The following is a 16,470-nucleotide window of genomic DNA, read 5'->3' as shown; positions in this document are numbered from 1 at the left end:
TGTGCCCATTATGTCTAAAAGCGTTGACGCTGCAGCATTGTCGGTGCGCCTATCTGTCTGTGAGCATTCCACAGTATTATCAAGCACTAAGTTGATGTCTCTGCCCCATAAAATGGTACTTGGTGATAGCTTCTCGCATCTCTACCAGATGTAAATAAAGAAGTCGGGGTCATCAGTGTTGGGTGCATAAACATTTATAAGGGTGACATGCCGCCAGACTTGGCTAGCTTGCAGAATGTTAAATCTGCACAGGGTGTTGGTCTCCTCATGCAAGACCATAACTGGGAGCCCCTGCCAAATCAGTATTGCAGTACCTCCTGCATATGAGGAGTAAATTGCTAGTACTCTGTGGGATGACCATTTTGAGGTCAAAAGACACACAATTGATGGACGGAATGCAGAACAAATCAAAACATTCACCCCCAGTAAAGAGATCTGGGTTAAATCCATCATTCTTTTGCTCACCATGCCACCCCAGTTTAGACCTGGCCATATGTAAATCAGTCTTGACCCTGTGCCTCATGGGAACAGTCCAGCCCGAACTGCCAAGCCAGGTCCTCTCTGGACCGGAAACAAGTAAAATAGGACCGGTTTCGGGGTTTCACCCCTCTTCAGCCAGGATAGCTAGATTCCAGTGGCACAGTGAGCCCAGGACCCACGTCTGGGCATACCTGGCGCACTTAGGGTGAGAAATCAAAAGACACACAATTGATGGACGGAATGCAGAACAAATCAAAACATTCACCCACAGTCATGAGATCTGGGTTAAAGCCATCATTCTATGGTGAGCAAAAAAACGATGGGATTTAGGCCCAGATTCCTGTACTGGGGTGAATGTATGAGATTGTTCTGCATTCTGTCCATCAACTGCTGTTTTTGCATTTCGAGGTCAAGGCATAGGTTCTCCTTGCATCTAAATTAGTTTCCTGCAGAAAAGCGATGTCAATATTGTGTCGGTTCAGACAGGCTAGGATTTGTCGTGTTTTTTTAGGGTTATTTAGACCACGCATGTTTCACGTGAGTAAACTAAGTTGCATGGGAGCATACTGGTAGTGCAACTTTTGTCACAGGTCATATGATGAATGCCATAGGGAAATTGAAATGAAGCAGTTGCTTCTGTTCGTGTCAAGTGCCAACACAGAACAATTAAAGCCCTCTTACTTCTCATCACAACTATACCTGTCTGTCTATAAGCCTCTCCCCATCCAACACTCCAACATTGTTTGAGGAACAAGGACACCCCCCCACCCAAATTAACCAACAAACCCAAGCAGATAAGCCAACTGAGTACAGTTTTTGGACTCATCCCTGGACGGAGCAGCAAGGCAGACAAACGAACCATCTCAGTTGAGGTGGGTGCCTTATCGGAATGTAATGTTTAGCGGCCCAGGATATAGTTTGTGATTCTGCCACATAAATCGACGAGCCAGCGAGGTGAATCCTGTCAAGCACGTCTACAGGTGTGAGCCGCAGGACTACACAGCAAGGGAGTGAGCCGAAGTAGTTCCCTATGAAAGCTGCCTCGTAGTGATGTCACATTGTCACCCAGTGGCTCCATACAGTCATTGTCACCTACATGATTAGGTTTGTCTCTCCGCTCTTTCAAGTTCCCAGGATTAGAGCCATGAGCATGTTTACAACAAAAGGTGTGGGCCTACTTAAACCTGGTGAAAAAATGGGGCTTGCCATTATGGAGAACTTCTAGCTTTGTAGGATATACTAGTGCATACTTTATTCCTGCCGTTAGTAGCATGCATCTCGGTGCCTGGACAATGGCAGTGAAATTCGGATCTATTGATATGGATGGTTGCCTGAATAGATCAGTTCGCCACGTTTGCACGCTAGACGTAGGATGGTGTCACAATCTTTGAAATTCAATAGGTGTGCTATAATAGGCCTAGCTGATGTCCCTGAGGGGATGGGGTGGGGGGGGGGGGGGGGGGGGGAGGGAGGATGGTGGAAAATCACAGGCTGAGAGGTCTAAGTGCGTGTTCAACAGAAATCAGGGGCGTCAAAGTTCCTCCAAATAGTGTGCTCAACATAGTTTTCACATAGTCTTCAATCGTTTTCATCACTGTAGTTTCCGGAATGCCAGCTATCCTTATATTAGTCCATCTAGAGTGTGCTTCCAAGTCTTCATTCTTCACATTTATAACTCCTAATACCTTCTCCATACGGAGTTAATGGTCAGTCATCAAAGTGGCATTGTCCTCAATGTCAGATATTCTACTTTAAATGTGCTTTAGACGTGTATCATGTTTGTCTATTTGTTCTTTCATAGGGTCCAGGCGGAATGTGAGGGTGTCTGTTTTGGAGTCTGTTGTACTGAGACTGCACTTCTTGTCCGCTAAGATGGTTTTAATGTCTTCCATCAAGGTTTCTAAACTGCCATTGGGTGGTTGCAGGCTCTGCTTATTGTGTACTGCTATGTTTGCTTTTTTAGCGTCAAGCCTGGACTGGCCCTGGTCGTGTTTCCCCATAGAGTCCTGCCAACAGCGAGCACCGAGGGAACGTTCATCTACCAGTGCTACTCCGTGTCGCAGAGCCCGGGTCCCGCTTCTCCCTGGGCACTTGCAGCATGTGCCAAGGGGGCACAAGCAGACAAGATATGCGGCTTCAATTTAATAAACTGGATGGTCAAGTATTGTGGCAGGCAGAAACAATACAAGAGGAGGGCTGATGGGAGGTGGACTGCTTCCGAAGTATCAATCACAGGTATGCCCAGAACAGGCACCTCCCCAAGCCTGTGCCACTCACGATCCGGACAGAGCCCTCTCGCTTGAGCCAGGAGGACTGAAGGGCCCAGGAAGGCACATCATGGTCATAAAGGCCTCACCGCTATTCAGTGCTGTCACCTCTGGTCCAGCACTTGTAGGATTTCAACAGCAGTCTGCCCTGGCATGACCCCGTAGAGAATCCCTGGGGCCGCGGGGCATGAGGAAGCAGCTGGTCTAGTTGTCACCTGCAGGCAAAAACAGGTATTGCCCATGGGTGTGTGTGAAGGGGGAAGTGGGGGGCAAGTTCTATTTGCAGGGTGGCTCGTTTGGGCCTGCTGCTAGCAAGGCAAATTCAAGGCTTCACTCAGGCTGCGCAGCAATCCCACTCGTCTAAGTCGGATGGAGAGCCAGGGCTGCTGCACCCAGCTAACCTCAGCAGCCAGCCCAATGGCAATGCTCCTGTCATGCCAGCGGATCTGCCCACCAGAGGAGTGGGCTGCTCACAGGGGGAACCACAGGCCAAAGTGTTCCACCACCTACCAGTACATATCAGCAGTACGCCGCAACGTGGATTGGGGCCTTCTCTAGCCAGGCCACGGTCATCCAGCACAATCATCGTGGGAATCTGTAATGGTCCCAGGCAGCTTCTTGGTAACTGAGATGTGGCTCCTACAGGATTTAGCAGATTAGGACACTAGCATACAGATTACTGATGGATTATGCACTCAACCAGCAGTCTCTCACGAACATGCGACCATCTTCCAACCGGGCTCTCTGGCTCCCCTTTCGGAGTTGTTTCCCAAAAAATCAGTAATGCACATGTGTGGGTAGGTCTATAACCAGGAAATGAGGGAGGGGGGAGTGTCATTCAGGTCGCTGGACATAAGTTTAACCGCATTCATGCCAAAGCTGATATTGGAACTTGGCCCTCTCTGCCGGGTAACCCTCAAACTTTTTGCTTCCACCCCTCCTGTTTTCTGAACCTGCTTTTGTGATTTCTAGAACTCCGTGCACTGTGCCACTGCTAACCAGTACTGAAATGCTTTTGCTCACTCCCTAAAACCTTGTAAAATTGGATTACACCTGACTGGCATTTTGATTCATAAGTCCCTTGTAAAGTGGTTTACTATATACACAGGGCTAGTAAATTAAATTCTCCTAGTGGGCCTGTGGCACCTATTGAGCCACCCACTTAGGTAGCTCCTTAAAACATGTTCCATGACTGCCATTGCAGCCTGCACACAGTGTTAAACTGCTAATTCAACATGGCAAAAAAAAACCTTGTGAGGCCTCAAACTCCCTTTTTAGTACATAAAAGTCACATCTAAGTTAGGCCCTAGACAACCCATAGGGAAAGGTGCATTGTAATTAAAAAGTTGGACATGTATTTCTAAGTTTTACATGTTCTGGTAGTGAAGAACTCACAAATTTGTTTCTACTACTGTGAGGCCTACCTCTTCCATAGATTATTAACCTTAGGTTACCTTATTACATTTAATAAGTGCTGAATTTTGTTTACGATCAGGTAAAAATATCATGTTTGGTGTCGGGTTTATTGGTAAAGACGCATTTTAAGTCACAGTTCTGAAAATGCCACTTTTAGAAAGTTTTTTTTTTCTTGTCCTAACCACTTAGTGCCCGAAACCTGTTCCCGGGTCAAATGACTAAGTGTAGTTGGCCTTTGTGTATTTCTCCCAGGCAGCCACACACTAGAGGGACTAGGTGTTGGCAGGATAGGCCATCAAATACAGGATGGGGGGCTGGGAACAGTCTTACTTGCACTTCAAAAGCCTCAGCTTACACACACAAAGAACTTCATACTAGCCTAGTGTGCCTGCAGACAGACTGGAGCCAGGGTAGGGAGGTAGAAAATTCCAGACACTTCTGTGGGAGAAAACTTCAGAAGTTCCTTCCACTTCAAAGGGGGCGCATATATAAAATTAGGGCACTGAGACCCACTCTTCAGTTCACTTCTGGACCTGCAGAACGACTATCAGAACTGCCCTGCTACCTGTGGCCTGCTGTGTATTTCAGATGACTGCCCTGCTGCACCATGAGGTCTGCCCTACTGCCTGCCCTTTGCCCCCACAAGATTGCTCTGCTGTTTGAGCCCTGCTTTCCAGCTTGAATCCAAGGCTTTTAGAGTCACTAAGACTCCTTATAACAGCCCCAGGGACTGAAAAGGCTCCAACCATCTTTAATTACCACCTGGACGCAGCCTGAGTTCATGGGCCTTCATGTGATGCTGCTCCAGTCCCAAACCCTTGAAAGGAGGGATGCAGGAAGATAAGGGTCCCTCAACAGGATGCCTCAGCATCAAAATGGGTATGGAGAAGTTTGACAACTAACTGCTACAACTTATTGTTTGCTTTTCTCAGTGCACGGTTTAATCTATCATCTCCAATGAGTGGAGCCACCCCTTATCTGAATACAAAACAATCGGCTCTTGAGAGACAATTAAGTAGTGGTTATAAAACTGAGAGCAGACGTGAAGTAGTGTCAGTCAATAAACAGGACTTATGACACAATGTGCACAACTTCAACCCAGATCATTACGGCATAATCTTTCCAAGTCAGAAAGATAATAAACAGAAGAGAAGCAAGGCTAGGAGTCAACAAATTATGGAAACGCTGATCATGGGTGTCCACACCGATTGTTGGATAAAAGAGAAAAGACAAAACTACATATTGACATTGGGGATGGAGAAATGGGTGACTACTGCATACAGATATCCTGGTTATGCACAATTTACACAAATATGCGGTAGGCTTTGCGCTGGTTGGAGAACCAGAATGCAGGAGTAGCTTGCATTTCATCACTACACGCTTTTCAGAAAATATATAGTAACTTAACAATATGCATAGATTCGTTTAAATTGAACATTCTTTTTCAAATTATTATTTGAAGCTTGAATAATTTTTTATCAACATGTGAAAAATGGCAGAATTATTAGGTGCTAGAGCATTAATTTGGTACATATTTAGGGCCTCAAGATATGTGCGTACTGTGTTCTGGGCACATGTGAGTCACTAAACACAATGTAGCATGCAATATGGACGGACAGCCTGTAAGCACCATGCAGTTCACTAGCCAAAAACTGAATATCAGAGCAGGCCCACCTACATAGACGGTGAGTATTTGAATCCTTACCACAAGAACGATGACCAGGAGATTTTACATCTATTCATATTGAAGACTGTTCCAAGTAAAATACCAATACTGGTTAATAAAAAGAAGCCGCATATAAAAAGACTGTAGCTCAACTGATTTGATTTGGAAATGTACAGAAGTGCTAAATTCCCACCAGGAGCAATTAATTCCTGGCACTGCTTTTGAAAGCAGCTCAGAAATATGGATCTTAGGGTTCCATTTAACATTTTATCTTACTGGACAGTTTGGGATTGTACCTTCTAATGGATTTTACTGACAGCAAATATAAGTAACCAAATGTGTGTACCACCGGTATACATTTTGTGAGACCATGGGCCAACCTTACTTCTGAATTTATCGACAAGACCTTTTTTGGGTCTCACACAAAGGTTTCAGGACTCTAGTCTCTAGTTGAGAAGGGTCCTTCCTAATCTAATCTAGGTGTGTCCGGAATAGGTGTGTGGTGCATTATATTTCATGAGTTCTGAATTTTAATGAAATCTACTTTAATGGTGTACTTCACTTAAGGTGTTATCGTCAGCTGTTTGCACCACTGTGCCACCAGCCAGTTAAATGTAGAGGTTCTGGTGTCATGGTGTCGCCCAACAAACTTGTATGAAGTTTTCATAAACTGTTTTGATCCCTAAACATTGAATTCTATTTAAGATGTGGTAATTTGTAGCCTCTTTTTTGTACATTCAATGACACAATGATCTATTCTGTTCAGAGTCAAAGGCTGGATTGTGAGGCAGGTGTGTTGGTACCTTCACCAGTTTCATGGCCATATAAGCATAACTAAACCGGATTGTTACTGAAGGATCATAAACAGTGTCACCGTCTAACAACAACTTAAAGCGCCTTACTTGGGGGCACAATTTCACATACCTCAATCTAAAAATCATAAAGGCCCACAGAGGAAGAAGCTACTAGTATGCTGGGTAGAAAGCTCTGGTAATACATATCTGAGAGGTAAGCTGTAAGATAAGCAGCATCTTTGGGTGGTCTTAGCAAGCTAGTCTAATAACGTGTTACTATGCCAGAGTGTCTATGTGCGGCTAGCTTCAATAGTAATGTATACTGTGTTTCTTCACTTGCTTTTAAAACTTTATATGGATTATCCTAAATCTCCTGAATATAAATGAGTAAATGACATATAATTAGGTGTGCTCACCTTTCTTCTGCTTATCTTTGTCCTCCGTTTCAGGTTTTGTTGCCATAACTTCAAAAAGGGTCTTGAGGATACTTCTCAAGTCACTTGCATAGTTTGTCTGCAGCTGGTCGGCAACACCTAAAGTATGGAGGAAACCAATTTCAAAATAAACACTGATTAAAACAAATCATGTGTTCACACCTGGGAAAAAACAGAATCAAATCATATCTTACGTATCTTGAGTAACAAGACACATACAAACCCAAGTAGACCATATGAAATGAGCACAGTGAGCACAGGACACATGTCCTGCTCTCACTATGCCATAGGACTCAAGCTGCACCACACTGATGAGGCACAAATAGGCCAACACTGGTCTAGTGTTACAGTTCAGAGGAGGCCAAGTCTGGCAGTCCGGGTAGAACTGTTCCTTTAGGAGCACGATTAGGGTGATTAGCATGTAGATGGTTCCTGACTTTGGTGGCATAGTGGGCAACAACACAATGGACTAGGATGTGGCCCAGAGTAATTACAAGTGGCTACGATTATTTCAGGCATTCCATACATCGCTTTTCTGTATCTCTTAACTAAAGAGACAATTGGTCCTGTTTAGCAACAACACTAGTGACTCATTAGCTTCTGTTCTCAAATTTGAGGCATAGTTCCTTTAGTCCTCTTGAATTTGATATTCAACTAACAGCCACAAAGCAAGAACCAACCTGATATGCAAACAAAAAGCCGGTGTATGAGGTCGTTGCTGCTGTGGAACCGTGATCTGATCTTCTCCCTGGAAGCAATTTTTGCAGCTTCCAGTGCCAGCTGGATCTCCTCCTGGTCTATATCATCTGATGAACAGGAGCTCGTCATTAAACTGCTGGTGGAAATGGAATTAAGAATCAGTAATGCACTAACACTTTCTGTGAAGTTCAAGCTGCCTGTAGATCACAGTCACCACACCCACGGTATTTCTTCGGAAAGCCGAAAGAAGAAACCGGACAAGCGGATGCAAGATCAATCAAATGGTGAGAAAACCTGCCTATTAAATGCATAGTATGCATTCAGTAAAATAAATTGAAAGGCATTTGAGCATACCAAGGACATACTGAACCCTTAATGAGTTTTGCAGAAACTAATACAACTTTTTAATGCATCTTTTTCACACTCTTGCTTTCTGTGTTCAAGAGAAGATATCAGAGGATTTGCTATCATTGGAGAAAATTTTACTGAGCATTCATATACAATTACTACTGAATTCATGTCTAGTTTATGGGTTTAAAGCGTTCTAGGAGTTAATTAAAACACTAACTGAGCCCAACTCTAATGCACACCAACTTCCCTTTTCAATAGATAAGAGGAGTGAATTAAATGACCAGAAGAAGAAAAGACAGATTTCTTATCTAGTATTTGACAAAGCACAAATTAAACTGAATAGAACAGCCAAGTTGCTTTACTTATGAAGTAGTTACAATGGCAGAAACATCTTTACATATGCGGTCTTAAACAAAAGTAGCCCATTCGGGAATGGATTACATGAACCACATTTAATGGGAGGGTGGGAAGCAAACATTTACTTGGGACAGTACTAGGTAGCAGGTTGTGTAAATGATTTTTTAATTATACAATTTTTTGTTCATCACATGTTTGTATTGAGACAGAGATGGGATGATTTGGTAAGAGTGGCAGAAGCCAGGATGTACTGTAATTTTCTCCTGAGGTGACCTTCAGCGTGCATTTATCAACAGCAATTAAGTATACTACCCTGTTCTTTTATACTGTTTGTATTTCTATAACATATGTTGCTGTCTGTAACATTCTCTATATTCATTGTGGAACGTTAGGTCAATTATGACAATGGAGAGTAGACCGCATTCTGAGAATTCTTGATTTAGGTTTTGTTGTTTTTGTGTTTACTTTTTTGCTTTTTAATTTTGTTGTTATTTTTTGTACACCCTGGGCATTATTTCGAGTGACTCCAATGTGTTCTCTTTTCAGGTTCTGGAAGGAAAAAAATGTTGAGGAGTATTCTCTCTCTAGGGCAGATCGTCTCCTGGTAGGCCAGCCCAAGATTCAGGGAAGTTTGGACCACTGAAGCCTCATATTTTTTTTTTTTTTATCATCAAAAGCCGAAACAAGAAATTACTAACACTTAAGAAGGCTCAGTGAGGAAATTCAACTGTGAGTGAAATGTGTCGGCTGAATGATTTAAAGCAATGGTCCTTAACCAGTACTTTAGGAACCCTAGCAGTCCACAATGCAGCGACGGTTTCTTCACTTGGGCGGGGGAGTGGCGCCCCCCTCTGCTGTGAGCTGCACAGAAAAAATAAAAGGAAATTTCAAAAGATTTCATTTCCATCTTATTTTTCTGAAGTGCGCACTTAAAGCAGCGCCATCCCCGAGTCAAGAGACATGCGGGCCGATTGGCAGCAGAGGACAGGAGCAGTGGCTGGCTAGAAGCTCCAAAGTGTGAATGTCACTTTGGCCGGCTGTCTTGCGCCAGCTGAGTAGAAATCAAGCACAGGCCTACAGGGCCTGAAGGAGCATTCAGCCAGCCTGCTCCATCCAATCCTGGTGCTGCTCTCACAGCATGAGAGCAGCATCAGGATTGGTTAAGGGAGTTGGTGGGCCCATGCTGGAACAAGAAGTAGAAGATCGGTAACGACTAGGAGGTGCTGCGAGATAAGTGCCTTTTGTAAATAAAATTATGTATTTTGTTTTTGGTCCCGTTATTTACTGTACTTTTTCACGGGGCCACGTTATGCATCATGTATGTGGGTTTTTGTTTTTTTTTTACACCAGTGGCAGCGGGTCCGCGACTGCTTAGAAAATTACATATTAACTTATTAATAAAGTGTATGTAAATAAAGTAGCAAAATGTAAAACTGGAAATGTTAAAACGTTTACTAAATATGTAGGAATGTTCAAATGGAAGCTAAAAATTAGGTTGGGCCCTCAGATTGATTCCTGGGAGCAGTGCAAATGCATCAAACAGAATACAGTAAAGATGATGGGTGGACTCAGTTGAATTTATACAAGTCCCGACCATCCCATTAACATGGAAATTTTGATTACTTTATATAGTCCATAATTTGTGTATTTGTTTGATGAATGCTTGTTTCTATATTTTTTAAGTTTAAATTATCCAATTTACTTAAGCCAGGGTACGACTTCCAGTAATGACTCAGTGTGGAAGGGGAAAGGGGGTGGTCTTCAAATTCTAATAATGATTCAGTTTAAGGTCCCTGGATTAGGGTAATGATTATGTGGGGGTTAAAAGAAATTAGCAGGTTAAGAACAACTGATTTAAAGAGTGCAATGAAATTAATAAAATGAAAAATGGCATTAAGAGAAAACCAAACTTTTACTCTACAAATAGGTTTTAGACGTAGTGAGTACTGCAACTGAAAACAGATTAAAACAAAAACTAAACAGATTATACAACACGTACTGCCTCCTCTCAGCGTTAGCCAATCCATTCTTTTCTGCTTCCTTACATTCCAAAGGAAACATAACTAGTATTAACGTAGTTAGCAGGCAATAAAAAAACTGACTAGCGAGAAGATGAGAAAAACGGTGCATTTTTTTGTCCCACAGGTTTTTATTTTGGCATTTAATATTCGGGTACCTTAGCCCAAAGAGCAGCAGATCGATTGGTTTTAAGGCAGCAGAAGCGTCTTACACATGATGTGCTTTACAAACAATTGGTGGAGGAACAAAGGATGGAGGAGAAAAAGAAAATAATAAGATCGCCAGAAAGGGAGAAAGGATGAGAAAATGTGAGACATAAGAAGAATAAAAGAAAATGAGTGAGAATTAGTAGAAGAGAATGTGATGAAGTGTGAGAAAAGGAAATGGTGGGAAATAAAGAAAGAGGAAGACGGAGCAAGTGAGCGGGAAGAGAAATACAGTGATGTGTGGTCCAGTACGAACACCGACAGCTACCTAGCCACTAGACAACATCTCCCATCATAAACAGGTAAAGGGTTCTAACGAGAGCCTTGCTTAAAATTCAGCATGTGTGCCCCCTTGTCGCTTTTGATCTAAACCTCTCCACGCGCCTGCTGCTGCATGGAAGATACTGACAATGAGTATGTTATGTTATGTTATGTTATGTTACGAGGTATTTGTTAAGCGCGCGGATACTCCCAGGAGTGTCCGGGCGCTGACCACAGGACCTGTAACACAAGCCTAAAAATGCTAGCTGAAAAGAAAAAACAACCTTAAGAGAGATTTAAAACAGCAGTGTCTTAAGTTCGCGACGGAAGCAAAAACGATCTTTTTCCTGGCGCATCTTGACAGGGAGCTTGTTCCATAAGGAAGAGACCAAGACCTGAAAAGAGCGACCGCCCTGTCGTGAAAGGTAAAACCTGGGCGTGAGGAGCAAGTGTGCAGAAGAGGACCGTAGCGAACGTGTAGGAACGTAGTGAAGACAGCGGGCTCTCAAATAAGGTGCACCGATATTATGAGAGGCCTTAAAAGCAAGGACCAAAGCCTTGAACTGAATTCTTTTCCGGATTGGCAGCCAATGAAGTGTTCTGAGAAGAGGGGAAGTGTGTGTGCGTCGATCAGTAAGAAAGATCGCTCGTGCAGCAGCATTTTGGGCCACTTGAAGTCGGTTAAGAAGAAATTCTGGAATGCCCAGATAAAGGACGTTGACATAGTCAAGTCGAGACAGGATTAAAGCCTGGACCACTGTCCTTCTGTGGGGTTGCGAGAGCAGAGGAAGAAAATTACGTAGCATCCGGAGCAGGGCAAAACAGGTGCCCACCACAGATTGTACCCGAGTGCTCATAGAAAGTTTACTGTCTAGTTTGACCCCAAGATTCTTCACAGTAGTAGCCAGTTGAGTGGGTGAAGCATGTTAGATGGCCACCAGGCACGCCAGTTTTCATCTGGTGGACCGCCAAAAAAAATCATTTCAGATTTATCTGAATTGCATTTCAGGTGGTTGGTGTTAAGCCAGCTGAAAACTGCTGAAAGGCAGAGCTTGATCTTGTTACCGTCCAGGACTTCATCTCTGGCACACGTAAAAAGTAATTGAGTATCGTCTGCATATGAGACGATTTTGGCATCAAAAGATTCAGCCAGCGTTGCCACAAACACATTAAAAAGAGTGGGGCTCAGAATGGAGCCCTGAGGGACTCCTACGTTCATGGCTTTAATGTGAGCTTCAAAAGGGGGGGACCAGACAGTTTGTTGTCTATTTGTGAGATAAGACCGGAACCACTGCAGGGCAAGGTGCCCGATACCGCACCTCCATAGACGATCTAAAAGAAGGTCATGGGGGACGGTATCAAAGGCCGCTGATAGATCAAGAAGGACCAACACTGCTCGGCCACCCCTGTCCATAGTAGCCTTGATTAGTTCAGAGACCTCAAGGAGAGCCGTTTCAGTGCTAAAATTAGCCCGAAAACCAGACTGGCTCGGGTGTAGGATGTTATTAGATTCCAGGAAGTCTCCGAGGATGTTATTAACATATTTCTCCAAGGTTTTGGATAGGGCGGGGAGCAGTGAGATAGGTCTGTAGTTACTTGCGATCAAAGGATCAGCGGAAGATTTTTTCAGTAGAGGGAGAATTTTTCCCACTTTCCATTGCTCCGGAACAGTCCCTGTAGACAATGAAAGATTTAATATTTTGTTGACCGCTGGGTTGATAATCTCAGCAATAGATGCCAGAATTTTTGCAGGACATGGATCGGTCGGGGAACCGGATTTCAAAGCACGGAGAAGGAGTAGAGATTTCTCCAGGGAGATGATGGGAAAGTGAGTAAGATGATTGGGAATGGGAGGAGGTTGTTCGAGCAGCTCATCCAGCTCTGAGACATTATTGAGACGTGATAAGTCAAATGAAGCTTGTATAGTTGAGATTTTAGTAAAGAAAAATTCTGCAATGGCGTCAGTCCAAGCCTTGGTAGGGGAGAAAGGATTTTTTATAACATTAGGGGAGGTAAAGTCTTTCACTACTTTAAAAAGTTCGGCACATTTATTACCAGCAAGCTCAATTTTATGGTTCAAATAGCTGGTTTTAGCTAAGCGGATGTTGTGGTGATAGGTTTTTAGAGCATTTTTGTAGGTTAGCTTAGCACAGATGTCATAACCCTGACGCCATGACCTTTCAAGTTGTTTACAGTGGGATTTGGTTTTCCTAAGGTCAGCCGTGAACCACGGTGCAGTGGGTCTTCCTTTAATGGCAGCACGGCTTTGAAGAGGGGCCAGGTTATTGACACAGGAATTGAGCCAATTTTCAAAAGAAGAGACACCGTCAACCAGATTATCCGTGAGTGCAAGGGGATAAAGTTTCAGAAAAGAATCTACGGCCGCAGGGGTCATAGAATTAAAAGATCTGAAGCTATTAGTGCGAGATGTATAAGTTTTGGCTGTTGTGGCAGTCAGGTCATTAATGCTAAAAGTTAGTAAAAAATGGTCAGACCAGACTACGGGGGATGGGGAATCCATTTCAATAGATTTGTTTGAAAAGACTTGGTCTAATATGTGACCCTTATGTGTAGGATATGTCACATAAGGAGTAAGATGAAGCATATTCATAGAGTTGAACAATTTGATAGCCTCCGAGTTAAGGGGAGTATCCATATGGATGTTAAAGTCCCCCAAAATTAAGCAGTTTTCGTATTTGGTGATCATGGGAGAGATAGCCGACTGTAGGCCTTCCAGAAAACAGTTTGCAGGGCCCGGCGGCCGGTAGATTAGAACTCCAGCAATAGATGACTGTGGGGAGATCTTAAGAAGAAAACTCAGATTCTCCGAATTCTCCATAGTCAGTTTGGGGAGTAAGGAGCAAGAGAGAGAGTTATTGTGAATGATCGCAACCCCACCGCCGCGTCCTTTCAAACGGTCATTTCTTATATTATGATAGTTGGAAGGAATAGCATTAGCGATAGTAGGGTTTGAGCCTTCATGAAACCATGTTTCAGTGAGAAACAAAACGTCAGGTTTGGAATCTGTAAGAAGATCCAAAATTTGATACTCGTGTTGTTTAACAGAGCGAGTGTTTAGAAGCATCATGTGAACTGTAGAAGCCGTGTGGAGTGTCGAGCAAGTAGATGAAACCGAAGGCCTCACCTTGAAGACAGGGGGTTGCGTGACAAGCGAAGGAAGGGGAAGAGAGAAGTGGCATCGCTCACATCTATGAGTTACCAAATGGCCTAAGGTAGAAAAACCCATGCGAAAATTGAAATCAGCATTGAGATTTAATAGGGCATCTCTAGTGTATTTAAGTCGGGGGGTGTGAGGAGGAATGGCGGCAGGTGACTTACGAGTATTTTGAATGCAGGCACGGTCCAGCGCGGCCGAGGCACGCCCGCTGCGCGCGTCCGCTGCGCGCTAGCGCCGCGTGCCTCTTTATCCCCTCTGTCATGAGGGAAAGACTAGACCGTGCCGTGACAAGATGGCGGGTCTGTGTAAAAAACTCTGTCCCACTTCCTGGTTCAACCGGAACACAAGAGGAGGCAGGCTTTCAATTTACAAAGTCGATTAAAAACACAGAACAGCACAATATTTTAAAACATAAAAAGTGACGGAGGTCAAATTCACATTCCCAGTTTCCCCATAACAGTAAAAACAATTTGAAAAAAAATCGGAATTCACTGGAAAGTGAAAGATGTGCAAATGTCGCAGGAATTCGTAGTATGTGCAAAATACAGCAAAAACGAACAGTTTTAGGATAGCAGCAATGTAATGGTAAAAGCGTCAGCTACAGAAGGCTAAACAAGTCCGCTGCGCGCTAGCGCCGCGTGCCTCTTTATCCCCTCTGTCATGAGGGAAAGACTAGACCGTGCCGTGACAAGATGGCGGGTTTGTGTAAAAAACTCTGTCCCACTTCCTGGTTCAACCGGAACACAAGAGGAGGCAGGCTTTCAATTTACAAAGTCGATTAAAAACACAGAACAGCACAATATTTTAAAACATAAAAAGTGACTGAGGTCAAATTCACATTCCCAGTTTCCCCATAACAGTAAAAACAATTTGAAAAAAAAAATCGGAATTCACTGGAAAGTGAAAGAGATGTGCAAATGTCGCAGGAATTCGTAGTATGTGCAAAATACAGCAAAAACGAACAGTTTTAGGATAGCAGCAATGTAATGGTAAAAGCGTCAGCTACAGAAGGCTAAACAAGTCCGCTGCGCGCTAGCGCCACGTGCCTCTTTATCCCCTCTGTCATGAGGGAAAGACTAGACCGTGCCGTGACAAGATGGCGGGTCTGTGTAAAAAACTCTGTCCCACTTCCTGTTTCAACCGGAACACAAGAGGAGGCAGGCTTTCAATTTACAAAGTCGATTAAAAACACAGAACAGCACAATATTTTAAAACATAAAAAGTGACTGAGGTCAAATTCACATTCCCAGTTTCCCCATAACAGTAAAAACAATTTGAAAAAAAATCGGAATTCACTGGAAAGTGAAAGATGTGCAAATGTCGCAGGAATTCGATGTATGTGCAAAATACAGCAAAAACTAACAGTTTTAGGATAGCAGCAATGTAATGGTAAAAGCGTCAGCTACAGAACGGAGTCCACAATGTTTTGTGAAGGGTCTTGCACCAGAGGTCATCACAAGAAATCAATGCTCATCGATTGAAAATGGGCCTTCTATAAAAGGCAAAGGGCAACATTACACAATCTGTTCAGAGTTAGGCAGCCATCTCTATTTTTCTCCAGGTCTCAGGTACTTAAAAAATCGACATGTTATTCACACACTTTGTCTCCCCGCATAAGGCAGTTTCGCATCGGTGCTGCCAGAACACTAATAAAGTAGAATTCACTGAGACTCTCACACAGGGAACCAAGAATCTCGACCGTGGACCCGAGGCGGGAATAACACATATGCAGAAGCGTTCATGGCTACAAGGGGACTCCTCAGAAAACCAGATTATGGTGCCCACGGTGACACCACTTGGTCTTGTATATAAACCAATACTTAAACGATCTTCCAGCAAAATAAAATAGTCCCCAATCACTGTTTCCAGGAAATAGTTCCCACATTGTTTTGTACCTTATCACCTATATACAACTGCAGCTTGAGAAAACTATTTAAGACGCACATAACTGCCATTTTATCAACCTCCGCTAGATGGCGATGACTTGCAGCAGTGACCTCTGGAATCAGATAGCTCGCACACACTTCTTCCTCCCAGATTTTCACAAATCATAGCACCAAAAGTTATCTTACCTGTAATGGTAATATACGTCTTATTATCTCATTATATTATATGTTACTCTACACAAGCCAAGGATTACATTGTTTGGTAGCGAGACTTTCCTCCACAATAAAAAGACAGGAGACCTTGCTTAAAGGGAGCTGGGGTAAAATGATACAGATATACATTTTCAGAATTTAGGGCCATCAGTAATTTATTTCACAATGTCGATAGCCAGTATTGCAGTTCTAGTCAGGTTACAGTCTACACTGAAAAGCCATTTTGTTTTGCTAATATATATA

General features: G+C 43.4%; 1 protein-coding gene across 2 annotated transcripts in view; it reads right to left on the bottom strand.

The window, feature by feature from the left end:
- The window catches only part of ZFYVE28 (zinc finger FYVE-type containing 28), a 932,593-nt gene that overhangs the window by 94,058 nt on the left and 822,065 nt on the right, over nucleotides 1-16,470 (bottom strand). The window contains exons 10-11 of one of the 2 annotated variants that reach the window (XM_085642546.1): nucleotides 7,738-7,892; nucleotides 7,040-7,156 (exon numbers count right to left, since the gene is read on the bottom strand). In XM_085642546.1, coding sequence (XP_085498672.1) covers nucleotides 7,040-7,156; nucleotides 7,738-7,892 — 272 coding nt within the window. The remainder of the gene's footprint in view (nucleotides 1-7,039; nucleotides 7,157-7,737; nucleotides 7,893-16,470) is intronic. The other variant, XM_085642547.1, reaches the window with a different exon arrangement.

Source organism: Triturus cristatus, chromosome 2_2, assembly GCF_964204655.1.
Source record: "Triturus cristatus chromosome 2_2, aTriCri1.1, whole genome shotgun sequence".
Taxonomy (NCBI): Eukaryota; Metazoa; Chordata; class Amphibia; order Caudata; family Salamandridae; genus Triturus; species Triturus cristatus.
The sequence above is the reverse complement of the archived record's forward strand: the minus strand, read 5'-3'. Positions and strand labels throughout refer to the sequence as shown.